Here is a 15691-nt window from a genome sequence, read left to right on the forward strand (position 1 = left end):
AAGTGACGTCAGCCAGGCACACAAGGACCAATACTACTATTCATGGGACGCGCGGGACCAGACTAGAAAGGAGAGGCTAGGAAGGTGGGGTGTCAGTCACTGGGGCACGGAGTCGGAGTCAGGCTGGAGGAGCAAGCTCCAGCGATCTGTACTGTGTGGTGGCCACAGGGGATCAGAGTGCACACTTCAAAATTGCTAAAACACTCCCGAGATCCGTGCCATGTTGGAACTTAGGGCACTTGGAATGCAAGCAACCAGCTCACCTCCCTGCTAAGCGCTAGTGAGCCTACCAGTGCATGGGCTGAGACTCAAACATCCCACCTCCCCACCCCACCCCCGCCCTGTTAGCAAGCGGGAGCCAGAAGTCTGAGCATCTTTTGGGAGGCTGACCACAGGCAATATAGCAAAAAGGAGGATTTCATTCTACCATCTCTTTGAAGGCAAATACTTTTACCACTGTTGCTTTATGCTGTATTGCTCTATTCAATATTCTGTTTGCATAATTTCTATAATGTTCTATATTTCATTTTATTTTGCTATACCTGATTGAAAGAACAACTATTGTGAAGATAAAGAGATATACTGTGGTACCTGATAGAATTATTTCCAAAAGATGAAAAATAGTTCCAAAAGATGAGAAGTATAAAATAAAAAGTGGCCTTTATTCTGAGAACACGGAGAGAGATGACAGGCGACCGGCGATCTCTCTGGTGGACACGTGGCGTGGCCCATTGGTCCTAGGTTTCGCGCCATATTCCCAGGGGCAGGAAGATGGCGTCAAAGGTAAATTCCTAGGGGCGGGGGAGATAGGGGCTTCCTGCTTCCGGTTGAGGCTTTTCTGGCTACAGTGTCCTGTCTGGGCCAAAACCCTTTCATATCCTGTCTTATGATTATTATTATTATAAAAAGGGGCAAAGATTTCTCTCTTTAACTACTTCCTGCTGGCAGAGGGTGCTGTACTGGAGCCTAGGGGAGTTGAAGAGATGAAGGTTGATGCCCAGGTAGACGCTGGTGCCAGGTGTTTTGGCCAGGACAACTTCACTGGTGAATACACATATGTTAGACTGGAAAAACAAAGAGACAAGATATTATGAGGAGATGTGGCACTGTCATATTTAAGGACCCAGGTGAGGTAGAGGGAAAGGTGCCTTTGATTTAGACATGTTCCACGGTAAGGCAGAATTCTAACAATTAAGTGTGAGTTAGGAGAAATGATATTATGAGAAGTGATTACTCTCCCAAGTGAAAGCATAAAAGTTAAGACGGTAGGTGTATAAAACTTGTCTCCGGTCCAGAAGTTGAACTGGAAAAAACAGGGGGAGCAGGGAAGGTGGTGGCTATACCAGTATAGGGAAGGTAAGGGCTTAGGCTTTCAGGGACGTCACGTTTAACCAGACAGCTGAGGGTGGAAAGAACTGCGACTGTTATCATATAGAACATTATGAAGATGATCTTATGCATGATGTGGGAGTCTTTAGGAAAGACTGTCAAGAGTCCTGCTGTAAAAATGATCATTAATAGAATGTAAGAAATTAGGAACCAAAGTGGATAACAAAACATGACATAGCCTGTTAACTGTGGTTGTGGGCCTTTGTGAGATGGAGACGGGTAGGTGACAGAAGATGAGATGACCACTCAGAATGATCAGATTTAGGGCTGGGAGGGCACCTCTTAGCCTGAGTGATGTGAAACCAGGATGGGAGTCCAGCAACTTTGACTGCTGTAAGGGTAGCCAAGTAGACCAAATAAGGGCCACTCCACCTTGGTTGTAGTCCTGCGGATTTAGAACATTTGAGATAAATTAGATCTCCTAGGGATATGGGAAGATCTGGTTTGTTTTCTCCAGAGGATTGTGGAAGGCAGAGATCAGCATGTTGTCGCAACAGGTGTCAGAGAAAGGAGAGAACTGGGACACAGTCGGCCAGGGGAGGGAGGTTTTGGGGAGTAGGAAGATTGTGGAGTAAGAATGGCCTGCTGTACATAAGTTCAAAAGGACTTAAGAAAGTAGGAGCCCAGGGAAGTGCCCTGAGCTTGGCTAAGGCTAAGGGCAAAAGTTGAGGCCAAGGTTGGTGTAGTTCTAAAGTGAGTTTTGTAAGGTGTGTCTCTATAAAAGGCCATTTGCCTTTTCTACTTTCCCTGAGGATTGCGGATGGTATGGGATGTGTAGGTGCCAGGTGATGTGTAAGCTTGAGGATACCTGTTGAGTGATCTGAGAAATAAAGGCGGGACCATTATCTGACTGAATACTCTGAGGTAGACCAAACCTTGGAATGATTTCTTGTAATATGATTTTGGTAACTACATCAGCAGTTTCCCTGGTTGTGGGAAAGGCTTCTATCCATCCTGAAAAAGTACAAACAAAGGTGAGAAGATATTTGAGAGTTTTGTGGCGGGGCACATGTGTAAAATCTATCTGCCAGTCCTGACCAGGGTTGTGTCCTCAAAACTGATGGGGAGGAAAGGAAAGGGGTGCCATACGTCCCTGAGGAGAGGTCCTGGCACAGAGATCAGAGGTGTGAGTAATCTTAAGAATGATAGCTTTTAGAGAAGGGTGTGTGACTACTGGGGCTAATAGTTTGTATAGGGCCTGTGATCCTATATGAAAACAGTTGTGTAAGTTAGTGATGATGTCTAAGGCCTGTTGATGTGGGAGAACAAGTTTAGATCCCTGAAGAATCCATCCCTGAGTGTTCTGTGTGTAACCTGGTTTATGAAATAGCTGTAACTGCTCTGGTGAGTAATTAGGCTGAGGTAGAGTGTTTGGGACTAATGGGAGAAGATGAGAAAAGCAGGGCCCTTGTGCAGCTAGCTTGGCTTGTGAATCTGCAAAGGCATTGCCTTGAGCAATAGGATCTGTAGAGTTTTGGTGTCCCCTACAGTGAATAACTGCTGCCTGCTTTGGAAGTTGGGCTGCCTCTAGTAGTTTAAGGATAAGGGGAGCATTAATGATGGGGGTTCCCTGAGTGGTAACAAAACCCCGTTCTTGCCAGATAGAGGCATGAGAGTGTAAAATGCTAAATGTATACTTTGAGTCAGTGTATATATTTATAATCTTGCCTTTTGCTAGTGTAAGGGCCCTTGTAAGGGCAATAAGTTCTGCCCTCTGGGAAGAGGTCCCAGGTGGCAGTGTATTTGCCTCTATAACTTTTGATTGGTTAACTATTGCATATCCTGCCTTTTTTTGGTTGTCTGTGTTTGTTGAACTGCCATCTATGAACCATGTGTCAAAAGCCAAGGAGAGAGGTGTGCTACTGTTGTGAGGGAAAGGGGTGGGAGTCATCTGTAAAAACTCAATACAGTCATGGTGAGGATGGCCCTCTGAGGTGGGAAGTAAGGTTGTTACATTAAGGTTGTTACATTCATGAGGATCACTAGTTGCAATAGAGATGCAAGGGTCTTGAGAGAGAGCTAAGTGTACCTGTTGAAGGCGAGAAGGGGTCATTAGGGCAGGGAGCACCTTATGTGAGATAAGCTCACGTAGGTGATGAGGTGAGTGTACTGTAATAAATTGCCCTAATGTAAACTTTTTAGCTTCCTGTGTCGAGGGCTGCAGCTGCAAGAGCTCAGAGATAAGAAGCCCATCCTTTTACTGTGTGATCTGTTTTGATAAGTAAGCTACTGCTTGAAAAGAAGGTCCCTTTTTGTGTCCTAGTACACCTATAGCATTGTGGCTCTGAAAGGTAGTGTATAGGATGAAAGGTTGGGTGGGATCAGGAAGGGTAAGAGCTGGAGCTTTTAGGAGAGCCTCTTTTAATTTATGAAAGGAGGCATATGAAAGGGCCTAGTAGGGTCCAGGGGTTCTGATAAGGGACCCTTAGTGGCCTTGTAGAGGGGTTGAGCTAGGGCTGCAAAGTTAGGAATCCAGAGACGAAAGAAATTAGCTAAACCTAGGAAAGATGTAACCTGCTGTTTAGTTGTGGGCACCTGGAAATCACGAAGAATTGCCTTATGATCTGAGGTGATAGAGTGAGTAGTGGGGGTGAGAGCAAGACCTAGGCATTTGACTTTTGGGGAGGCTATCTGGGCTTTAGCAGGAGAGACCCTGTATCCACGACTAGCAAGGAAATTAAGAAGACTTGCTGAGTGGTGTATGGCTAACATATGGGATGGAGAACATAATAGGAGGTCGTCTATATATTGAAGGAGAACACTAGGTTTGAGATCAAGTTCTGTGAGGTCAGTAGCAAGAGCCTGATTAAAGAAGTGGGGACTATCCCTGAACCCCTGGGGGAGTCCAAGTAAGTTGTTGAGACCTGAGAGTGTCTGGGTCAGTCTGTGTAAATGAAAAGAGGTTCTGGCAATCAGGTTGTAGGGGGTTAGTGAAGAAGGCATCTTTAAGATCTATAACTGTAAAGTGAGTGGTGGAGGGAGGGGTATGAGAGAGCATAGTATAAGGAATTGGCACCACTGGGTGAGTGGGGGTAACAGCACTGTTAATTACCCTAAGGTCCTGTACCAGGCGATAAGACCCATCAGGCTTGAGTACCGGGAGAATGGGAGTATTGTAGGGTGAATGGGTAGGTTTAAGAAAACTGTTGTATAAAAGCCGCTTAATTATGGGTTTAAGCCCCCTTAAATGTTGGGGGGCTATGGGGTATTTGGGAACACAGGGAATTTTGAGGGACCCCTGAGATGGATTAAAACAGGCGTGGCATGTGTAGCCAAAGTGGGATTGGATGTGTCCCAAACTATGGGGTCAACCAGAGAAGGAGGAAGGGGAGGGAATGGCTTTGCAATGCATTGTGAGGCTGTTTGGAGATTAGGGCTGTGGAGAAAGAGAAAGTAAAGGAAAAATTAAGCTTTTGAAGGTCTCTACCTAAAAGGGGAGTGGGACATGTTGGGATTACTAGGAAGCTACGGGTAAAAAAAAGAGTCTGGAATCTACACAGGATAGGCCCAGTCTACAAAGGTTAATTTGGCTGGCCATCAATGCCCACAACAGAAATCAAGGATTTACTACAAGGTCCTGAAAATTCAGGAAATACACTATAAGTCGCCCCTGCATCCACAAGCAGAGATACTATCTTACCTGAGACCTCCAGTGAGACTCGGGGCTCCAACAAGTTTACCGGAGTGGGGGCTGTGAGCCCCAAGCCCCGTCAATCTTCTGCAGCAAGTCTGAGCAGGTCAGTCAGTGATGAATCTGGCATTGACGGAGTCTCCTGTGAGGGCAAGGGATTAGAGGATGGCTTACCCGCTCGTTGGCGGCTAGGATAGTCACTCTTCCAATGCCCTAAGGTTGCAGTATGGACAGGGTCCTGGAGGAATGCCAGGGTTAGGGCAATCTTTTGCCCAGTGTCTTTGCTTGCTGCACTTGAAGCACGGTCCAGGCGGGACTCGGGCAGCCACACCTTGTGGATTTCTTATCTTGGGAGCTCCCAGTGCCACTGCTAAGAGGTCAGACTGACATTTAGCAAACTTTAATTTTTGAGCTTGCTTTTCCTCCTTTTAAACCTTATCTCTATTGTTGAAGACACGGAAGGCTAATTTAAGTAGATCCCCTTGTGAAGTTTGAGGGCCATGTTCAACCTTTTGTAATTTTGCACGAATATCAGGAGCAGGCTGTGAAATAAAATAAAGAGTTAACAACAATCATCCCTTCATGAGAATCTGGGTTTACATTAGTATACTTGATTAAGGTTTCCCAAAGCTGATTTAAAAACACAGCCGGGTTTTCATTAGCCTCCTGGACCTGTTCTAAAAACTTGTTGTAGTTAGTATGTTTGTAAGCAATCTTATTAAGGCCCACAATCAGACAATCATCTTATGTAATTTTTTGAACCTTGTCCATTCTGATAGTTCCAGTCAGGTTCTTGGTCTCGCACAGCTACAGGCCCAGGGTCGTTTTCAGTGGTGTTTGCCTTATGCCTGCGATCAGCTTCTTCTCGAGCTGCCTGCCACAGCTGATTTCACTCTTGTGAGCTAAGGGTGGTATTTAAAATCACATAAACATCCTTAAAATGTAAATCATAACAATTAGTAATGAATTTAAATTGCCTGATATAATTCTGTGGGTCAACAGAGAAGCTACCTAATTTATGGGCAATCTGGGATAGATCAGAAAGGGAAAAAGGCACATGGATGTTGACACGTCCCTCAGGGCCAGCTTGCTCCCAAAGTGGTAGCAGAGCCTGAGGAGAAGATGCCGGAGCAGAGGGCCATTGGGCAGCCATCCATCCGGTAGACACATGTGAGCAATCATCTGTAGAGGGCCTACAGAGCTGCTGCCGGTCACCCTGGGAAACACAGGCAGATGGCGTCTCACTGTGTGCCTTGCAGTGAGAGGACTGCTGTCGGCAGCACAATGAAGCATCATGTGCACTGCAACAGGGTGGCTGTTGCAGTTCACAAGAGGAGCCACAAGGGGGCACCCGTTGACAGTGAGGGTGCTGGGAACGTGGCGGCGCCTTGTCACGTGACCCAAAACATGGCGGCGCCCTGTCACCATGTGACCCTCCTGAACATGGCAGCACCATGCCACGTGGCAGAGGGTTGCAACATGGCGACTGTTCCCAGCGCAAGCTGGAACAATCACGCGGCCTGCTGGAAGGACATAGCAACCGAGACAGTATGGTGGGCAGGCAGTGAGAATGCTGTAGGGGATGGAGAATTCTCAGGAGAACAAGAAATCGGAGACTTTGAGGAAGCGCTAACAGAGTGATTAGAGTTGCTGGGAGAGTTTTGGGTCCCAGAAGGCGGAGAGGGAGACGATCGCACAGCGGGAAGTATCTGTGATGCATTGGGACCAGGACTGCTGAGAGAATCAGGCATAGGGGGAGGGGAGAGTGGTCTAGTGGGAGGTAACGGCAGGGACGAGTTGGGGGGTAGGCAGGCGGTGGCCGGGAAAACACCGGAGGAACATCCTGAAGCGAATCCTGAGGGCAGGACGGAAAAGTTTGCAGTGCGGTAGAGTTAGCTAACAGTATCTCAGCGGGAGCACAAGACTTAATGAAAGACTGGCGTGTTCTCAGAACAAGAAAGGCCTGAACATAAGGGAGTTCTAATAACTTGTCGCCAGTCTGACAGAAATCATACAAATTCCTGAGAATACAGGGGTCAAATGTTCCTTCCTTGGGCCAACGCTTGGGCCAATAAGCCAATAAGCCAATAAGCCTTGGGCCACTAAGCGGGTAGGTTGGCCAGACCTCCTGGCAGTAAAAAGTTAATTGTTTAGTTTTTATGGTACTTTTAATTTTTAAGAGTACATAAATTGTAAATTAGGCATTGTAAAGGCATCTTTTGGGAGTTAGAAAATACGTTTCCCATGACTGATTCAGGCAATAAATAAGCCAGTGGTCCAGAACAAGCCGTCACTCGTTTGTGGCACCACGCGGCGGCTACGGTTCCAAAAACTTGTATGTTCCAGTCATCACTGAGAGATTTACGAGTGGAGCCCACGTGGGGTCAGTAACAGTTTTGCCCGTGAAAGCTCGAGGCTTTAAGGGAAGTGAGGCAGTCCTTTCAGTGTGGGCGGTCCAAAAATCTCTGCTTTGGGCTATCCGAACCCAAAGAACGTGAGAGATTTTATAGAGTGTGGACACAGATTATCCCAGAAAGAACCCTGCCCTGGGCTGTCCTAAGGACATGAGAATGCACAGACCCACACAAACGGGGGAGAACAGTCAACTGGGGCTGCCCAGTGCCAAAAGTTCCCCGGGGAGTGCTCACCTGAAATCAATCTGGCCGATGCTGAGTGCAGGAGGCTGGCAACAAGGACATCTTGGGAGAGGAAAAAGCTCGGAATTAATCCAGGATGTTATCTGGTTATTGGCTAGGGGACTCAACTGGGTGTGTCCCAGGAGTCAATCGCCTGCCGATCGAGTCACGGCACCAAATCATAGGATTATTTCCAAAAGATGAAAAATATTTCCAAAAGATGAGAAGTATAAAATGAAAAGCGGCCTTTATTCTGAGAACATGGAGAGAGATGACTGGCACCCCCACTGCTGGCGACCGGCGATCTCTCTGGCGGACATGTGGCATGGGGGTATGTAGCCTCAGTTTGGGGTAGAACCTAAGGCAGGCATTAGGGATATACAGGTAGCCCATTGGTCCTAGGTTTTGCACCATAGGTAAATTCCCAAGGGTGGGAAGATGGCATCAAAGGTAAATTCCTAGGGGCAGGGGAGATAGGGGCTTCCTGCTTCCAGTTGAGGCTTTTCTGGCTACAGTGTCCTGTCTGGGCCAAAACCCTTTCAGTACCTATTACTGTTATCCCAGTAACCTGCTGTGAAGTTCTGTACCAATTTCACTGCATTGTCTCAATTGGCTTTGTTCTGTCTTGTTCTGTTGTATTTTACTACCTTCAAAATAACTTTTAAAAAAATTCTAAAACAGACTTTTGACACACAGACCATGGAAAAGGTCCAGATCAGCAAGGGAGAGGTAGGACGAAGACCTTGGCTGAATCTGTAATGCAAACGTGGACAGAAGCATGGCGCTGTACCCCACAGATATGCACAACTCTTGTCTGTTAAAAGTAAGAAGTTTACGTTTTCCTGAATTAGAAAGTCACATGGTTCTCCATAGGAAATTAGAAACAGGCCTTCAGTGTAGAACCGATGAGGCCGTGCCCTGCGTTCATTCAGACACGGCCGTGTGGGTCTCCTGGGGAATGGGACAACAAGAAAGCAAGAGCTCAGGACCGCAGCCAAGGGGCCCTGGGTATAGAGGCCTCTCCACGAGAAGAGAAGGAAGGACTGGAAACTGCAGAGCATGACTCTCTGGGCAGGCTGTGCAGGTTCCCTAGAGTCTTCCCTACCGGACCCTGCACGCCTGAGTCCTGCACCCAGCACAGCCATCTCCTCAGGCTCCACCTCCGCCTCCGGTCTGTAAGGAAAACCAGATGATTCTTCCCACTCAGGAGCATTTTCCTTCCGAGTTATCGGAAGGTGAGATTCACTCAGCTCACCAGAGACCGCAGGCGGTGCCATTACATCTTTGAATGTGTGAGTTGGTCAGCAGAGGTGACCTCTTTCCGACTACTGGCGTCTCTATCCACTGTCATCATCAGAGAAAACCAGGCTGAGTCTTTTGAGAGCAGCAGCTGGAGCATCAGGGAGAAAAACCAAAAGACTCAGGAAAAACACAGACAGATTTACTCTGAAGAGCCACTGAGTTTGAATCTTATTGTTCTCCTAATTCGTATGGAGCAGAACTCAGGAATACTCATGGAGGGACTAACAGATTAGCCGCGAAGGCCTTTATGGAGTGACCCTCAAGCCTAGACGGGAGCTCATTCTTGAGGAACAACAGCTCAGAGCAGGCCACCTGGCTGCCCATCCTGTGGTTCCCAGGCAGGGTGGCTGGCTAGGGACACAGCCCTGCTCCCATGCTAGGACTCAGGGTCCCCTCGGCTCCCTCCCTGGACCCATCTGGGTCCAGGCCCAGGAGGAGGCACAAAGCCTATGTATCCAGACAGAATTGTCCAACTGAGGAAAAGGGAGCCAGTCCCTTACTCCATCAGTTAGCTCAGCACTCCCTGGTCAAGTGAATCTAACCAAGAAAAACACTGTTCACTTTCTGTTGCTGTTGGACGGGCCAGTCTTCAGTCTGAGAAATAAATGACCAGGTGATTGTTATGGGAAATGAAATAACTTCCACGTACCTTTATCTCTGACCTACTTTCTAGTAGAGATCTACACAGTGATTTCTTTCTAATTTGTTTCAATATTTGACTCAGTTTCCATTTCTTTCTCTCATTCTTCAGTATAGTTAGCATTCTTGTGACATCTAGGACAGCCAGAGGAGAAAAGATTAAAATGTATTTTTTAAACTCAACAAGATGCGGCGGAGTTTGAGGCTTACAGTGCTGGCTCATGATAATATTATCACAATGCTTTATCCTTGCATAAATACCTTTCCCAAGGAAGTAGAGGAAAACCTTTAAAGCCATAACTTAATTTGTGTGAAGTAAATTAATTCTTAAAAGAAGCATCACAATCTTTGATTTTAAGTGAAAAAATTTAGATTTAAGATAGATAAATAACAAGCTATATCCTTTTATAGACCTATGTTCAGTTTCTGATACCAGACTGTAGCCTTTACGATGCACGCACACGCACACACATGCACATGCACACACCCCAAGATGACACTAGGAAGAAGTAATGTAAGTCTCTCTACTTTTCTTACACAAAGATAACCGATGGATCTGTTTTCCCAAAGTTTGCCTTGTCTCCCATGTTGATCAGCTTTCTATTATTGTGACAAAATACCTGAGACAATCACTGAAAAGCAGCAGAGGTTTGCTCCGGCTCAGAGTGTCGCACCATCTATCACAGTGGGGGTGTGCGGCAGGGGAGGCTGCTCACGTCCTGGCGGCAGCTGAGAAAGGGGAAAGAGACGGGAAGGTCCACAGCCTCAGTATCGCTTGAAGCCACGCCCCCAGTGACCTCACTTCCTCCCATGAGGGCCCGCCTCCTAAAGGCCCACCCCCCCAACAGGGCCATGGGCTGGGGACCTCCAGGGGATGTTCTCGGTCCACACTATGACCCCTCCACTCTCTTGTGCTTTCTTCTCCAACCTCTTCACTTCTCCAGCCACTCCACAAGGCCAAGCCATTTCTCCTTTGGGCTCCATCAACAGATCCTTACCAAAAACAGATTAGGGTGGAAATACTACCGCCCGAGGGCCGGCCTCTAGGCAACTGCTTGCCAAGGACGGACTCGTGTGAAATCACCGTCCAGGTTTGTGGACATGGAAATGAGGACCACGGCTGCTCAGTGCTGAGCCGCTGTGCCAGGGCTGTGCACCCCCCCCTACCCCACCCCCAGCCTCACATCCTCTTGAGTGCAGCCTAAACAAGTGAGATCGAGCTGGTACTCAGCGCCCCCTAGTGCTAAGCTCTGTGCCCAGCATTGTGGACCCTGGGTCCCCCAGGACCGTGATCCCAAGGAACCCCCATCCTCTAACACCTTGGTGTTACTAGCGATCTATGGGGGCGCCCAACTGAGCCAGAAAGAGGTGCAGGGAGGAAGAAATGGTCTCCAGCTGCCTGAAAGAGGCCAGTATAAACAGAGCAAACCCTAGCAGCACAGCCAGAGCCAGACCTACCTGCAGGCGAACTCCAGGGGATTCTGTTACCTCACATGGAGGTGCATGTGGGGGCAGCTGGGGACAAGGCCACACAATGGGCCAGATGGCTGTTTATGAAGGGCCCATCCTTACCGACATGGGTGATGGGGCACCCCTGCTGAGTTGGGGTTCCCAAGGCTGGGTGGGAAGTAGCAATGGCAAGGTCAGTTTGAACTCTGAGTGTGGAGCCCCTGGGACCCCCGAGCACAGTGGTTCCCAGGAGCAGGGTGGGTGGTCCTATGGCTTGCAAGTGGCCTTTAGGAGGAGAAGAGAGGGGAGGCCCTCGGGTGGTGCCAGGCCACGTGGAGAGCTGAGCTTGTACAAAGAAAGGGCAAAGAGGTCGAGGACTCCGGGCTGCAGGGGACCAAGGGAGGGGAGGCTCCCAGAGCACCCGGGAAGGAGCAGGTTTCAGAAAAAAGACCAGAAAACAAAATCACTAGGGTGAACTCTGATTGGTGGACGAAGAAAATGAGTCTGGTTGAGTGCAAGGTTGTACCCTTGATGGGCTCCTGATTTAGCTACAGTTTGGCTGTGGGGAGGGGGTGGACATCAGGCTGCTCAGCCAGGCCAGGAGAGGCTGAGCAAGGTGTCCCAGCAAAAGACTTGTGTTTGGGGATCTTTCCTAAGGAGGAAATACCCATCCATGCCTCCATCCATCCATCCATCCATCCATCCATCCATCCATCCATTTGCCTTCCTGCTAGCAGGGAGGGAAAGGATGAAGACAGATACTTGAGAGAGAGTGGGACTGATACAGCTTCATCCTTCAGGAAGGGACAGGGGGTGGCAGCCAGGAAATAATGGAAAAGTCAGACTTGGGCAGGAAATTCCACTGGCCTCAGCCCTTGTGTTCTTTCCTCCCATCTTTGGAGCTGCTGGAAATGAGGGACCCGCAATGTGGTGGTCTGAGTAAGGGCCAGGAAGACAGGAAAAGCTGGTTTGCCTGTGAGGCAGGGTCCTGGGGGTCACTCTGCTCTCACCACCCCCCACAGGCGCCCAGTGCCAGCACTAAATGCCCCAGGCACTGAACCAGCTGCAGACCACAACTCCCAGTGGGAGGAAACCACTTCCTGTCCCCAGGGCTGTGTTTGCTTTTGCAGAGACAGAGATGGGCTGGGGGTAGAGGAGGAGGAGAGCTCTTCCAGGCCTCTGGATTTTTCCGGAAGGGTAACTTTCATACTTAACAGACCACGGCAGGAATGAGGCACAAGTGTCGTATTTCCCCTGACACATCTGTAGAAACTTGGAGGTAAGCACACAGGAAATGGAGGGGTTGGTGACTGTGTAGTGGGCAGGAGAACATCTGCTGAGAGTAACAATAAGACTGTTAAAAGAAGGGATAAAAATTCAGTCAGACAGGTGGAATAAATTCAAGACATGGATTGTCAACCTGGTGAGAATGCAGTGGTCCCTTCATCCTGGGCTCATTCCAGAATGTCTCAGGGTGCTGGGAACTACAGATAGCACTGAGGCCCGATGAACCATTTCTGCCTGCAATACCTAATATGTACCCATAGTGAAGTTTAATTTATAAACTAGATACAGTAAGAGATCAACAGCAGTAATAACCATACATGGAGATACAATTGCCAGCACCGCTCCTCTTGTGCTTCGGGTCATTATTAAGTAAACTAAGTGCCATCCTGTGATAGTGGGTCTGAAGACTGAGGTCACTACTGGTTACTAATGGGTGGGTAGCAGGCGCAGTGTGGACCCACTGCAGAGAAGGGATTCATATCCCGGGCAGGACAGAAGGGTGACAGGAGAGATTTCATCATGCTCATCATAAGGACAAATACTTTAAATTCTTGAATTATTTCTAGAATTTTCTATTTGATGTTTTTAGATCACATTTGCCTACAGGTAACTGAAACTGAAGAAAATCAGAAACTTTAGTTAGTAATTTATTCTTGCAAATTGCTAATACAGTGGATTTTAAGCAGTCTTACCACCCATGCACAAAAACACCACGAAAAGATAAGAGCATGGGGTGGTGCTTATATTAGCTGGGTGTAGCCTTCTTTCTGTCCAGGTAAGAGCTTTGCAATGTCATGGTCTACAGACTGTGAATAAGAACAATTTCTAGTTACCCATTAAAAATTAAAAATGCTAATAACAGGAAAACCACAAAACAGTAACAAAACCTCAGGAGAGTGTCCTGGGACCCTGGACACAGGCGACTGTCTCTAAGCCATCCAGGTCCCTGCCGGGCAGTCATCACTGTCTTTTGACACAGGGGACCAGCAGCCCCATTCCTTGGGAGTGAGGCAGCCCTGGGCCTGGGCCCTGCCCGAGTTGGAGGAGCTAGAAGGTGCTGAGGAGGGCCACCTTGCTGCTGGGCTGAGGGCAGGGTGCGGTGCACAGCCTCGGGCTGCAAGGAAACTGGCCAAGGTGGGGATCCAGGGTCCAGCCCAGGAGCAGGCAGGAGCCTGGGGTTCTCAGGAGAAGGCTGAGGTTACCCCGAGGGCCCCAGGCAAAGGTCCTGGGGCGGAATGCCTGAGGCAGGACACAGGGCCATGGGTAAGATGCTCTGCTCTGGCTTCTGCCTCCGGCAGCCCTGCACTAATAAAAGCCCTCATCCTCGGGGCCAAGGTGATTTGGGTACCACATAGCAGCACGATGCGTCCAGCTATCCCTCCAGGTGTCAGGGAGGGAGGGAGGGCCGACAGGTGACAGTGTGCCTCCTCCAGCGTGCCTGCCCGCCTCGCTCTCCAGCCCTCGGTGCCGCCCCCACCTGCTGCCCACTGCAGGTCACCTGCTGTCCAGCGAGGTCCTCGTCCAGAGACCACTGCGCTTCGCGACCACGGTGGACAGTGGGTCGGGCACGGGCTTCGTGGCAGCCCTGCCAGGATGGGCTGGGAGTGCCCGACCTCAGCCAAGCTCCCGAATGCAGCGCTTACTTCTCCGCGGACTCGGCCCCCAGCAACTCTGCACTTCTCGCCCTTCGTACCAGAAAGCGAAGTCTCCTTGTAGGTTACAGAGCAGATCCTGCTCCCTGATTTTAAGCCCAGCCTATTCCCCACCCCCCGAAACAACACTCAGGGAAACATTAAACAATGCTCGGGTGCCGAGGACAGCTGTGTGCAAAACGGCTGTTTGCAGAGGGGCTTTGCAGCGTTCCGGGGCCCTGCAGTCCTCTGCTGCCTCTGCCCTAGCTGGAGCCCGCTGGGAGGCGCGGGGCGCCCGCCTCTGTGTGCCTGCGGCGCCATCTAGTGGTGCCGTGCGGTACCACGCCTCGGGGACGGAATTGCGGGGAGCCCTGCAGGCCCCCCAACAGAGCAGGCCTTTGCCCTGCGCGGTTCCTGCAAGTCTTCAGGGCAGGGGGAAGTGGATGATCCGAAAAGCGAGGAGGGCACCTTTCCGGACGTGGTGGGAATTTGGGCTCGGAGGAATCGTGGGTCTACAGAAAGAAGAGCGCGGTGGTCTCTGTGGCCCTGCATCGCAGGTAGAGAGCCACCCCACCTGTTCTGTTCTGTGTGACCAGAGAGCAAGGGCGACAGGCAGGAGACCTCTTGGAGCCTCCAGCCCTGCTCCAGGCCCGGAGCCCGGTGCGCTCTGGGACGGGGAATTCAGGAGGGTGTCAAAGCCTCGTGCTTTAATGTTTCTGTCAAAGAGTGTGGGTCAGCGCCACCGTCCTATAATATTTATGGGGCTCCCGCCAGCCTGGCGTGGTCTTGCTTTCAGGGACACCCTCCGTGGCCTTTGGGTTTGACGCTCTCCGGGCTGAGTGACAGCTGGGTTTGTTAATTATGACTGCTGTGTACCGTGCACAACAAGGAATAAAACTCTTGGTCAAATCACTTGAAGCAATGCGCGGTGCAGAAACTCCTTGAAACGCGCAGAGTAAACGGGAACTTCAGCAGAGACGCTGGATAACGGGAGACCCACGTTAATTCTCTGGGTGGACAGCGTGAATGGCTTAAGGAATTTTCTAAAACTTCAACATCTGATACAAGGACTGGAAACAAACAGCGATCAGGGACTTAGAATCGGGACATGTTGGTGGAGGTTTTGTATGACCAGCCCGATTTGGATGGTGCGAGCCTAGTGCTACTGCAGGAGTTTTGCACACATTCATTTATACTTTCTAGTAAAAAGCAATGCCTGTAGCCTGTGTGAATTTGGAAGGAATCAGTATGAAAAACGGACAAATCACTTATACTCCCATGGCTGCTACTGTCTCCTGTGTGGTTTTCAATTCTGCTTTCTGTCTTCTTGCTTGCATGCCTCAAACCTGGATTTAGCTCTCTGCAGTTACCTGTAGTCACCCATGGTCCAGAGTTATTAATGAAAAATTCTGGAAATAAATCATCCCTAGGCCTCACGTCTCAGCAGCGTGATGGTCTCTTGCTGATTCCCCCTCCTCCTCTGCCCAGGACGTCAATCACACTTTTGTCAGGCATTTCCGTCACATCAGTCACAGGGCAGCTGTCTGGGTGATCTGGTCAGTTGTCCAGGACTGGAGTGCCAGGGGAGCTCTGCATTTCTTCCCTTCCCTGGGCTCAAGTCTTCCAGAGTGGGAACCTTCGCCAGGTGTGGCTGTCAGGATGGGGTGTCTTCCTGACCCACAGGACATGCAGTCATCAGAAAGGATGCCAGATAAGCATCACCCTGT

The 15691-nt window shown here is 49.5% G+C and overlaps 2 protein-coding genes across 19 annotated transcripts in view; one reads left to right on the forward strand and one right to left on the reverse strand.

Annotated features, from left to right (window-relative positions):
- LOC100714278 (protein THEMIS3-like) overlaps nucleotides 1–15691 on the forward strand; it is a 47814-nt gene that overhangs the window by 11820 nt on the left and 20303 nt on the right. The gene's annotated exons all lie outside the window — the stretch shown is intronic.
- LOC106026397 (uncharacterized) lies at nucleotides 642–15281 on the reverse strand. Of its 16 annotated transcripts, none has more exons than XR_010041547.1 (7): nucleotides 13832–15261; nucleotides 10218–12400; nucleotides 9608–9732; nucleotides 8912–9046; nucleotides 7669–7719; nucleotides 5030–5562; nucleotides 642–1064 (listed from the first exon to the last, which is right to left on the reverse strand). XR_010041547.1 is itself a non-coding variant. In XM_063231961.1 (2 exons), exon 1 carries the CDS (start codon nucleotides 3440–3442, stop codon nucleotides 2441–2443), a length of 1002 nt encoding a protein of 333 aa, XP_063088031.1. In that variant the 5' UTR covers nucleotides 3443–5023; the 3' UTR covers nucleotides 642–1064; nucleotides 1669–2440. The 16 variants fall into 16 exon arrangements, 1 of the variants encoding a protein (XP_063088031.1); XR_010041543.1 differs by having other exon boundaries at nucleotides 5030–5922; nucleotides 13832–15260; XR_010041546.1 differs by adding an exon at nucleotides 5783–5922 and having other exon boundaries at nucleotides 5030–5162; nucleotides 7669–9046; nucleotides 13832–15259.

This window comes from Cavia porcellus, unplaced genomic scaffold (genome assembly GCF_034190915.1).
Source record: "Cavia porcellus strain 051 isolate PalLab524CR breed Dunkin Hartley unplaced genomic scaffold, mCavPor4.1 scaffold_20, whole genome shotgun sequence".
NCBI classification, from domain to species: Eukaryota; Metazoa; Chordata; class Mammalia; order Rodentia; family Caviidae; genus Cavia; species Cavia porcellus.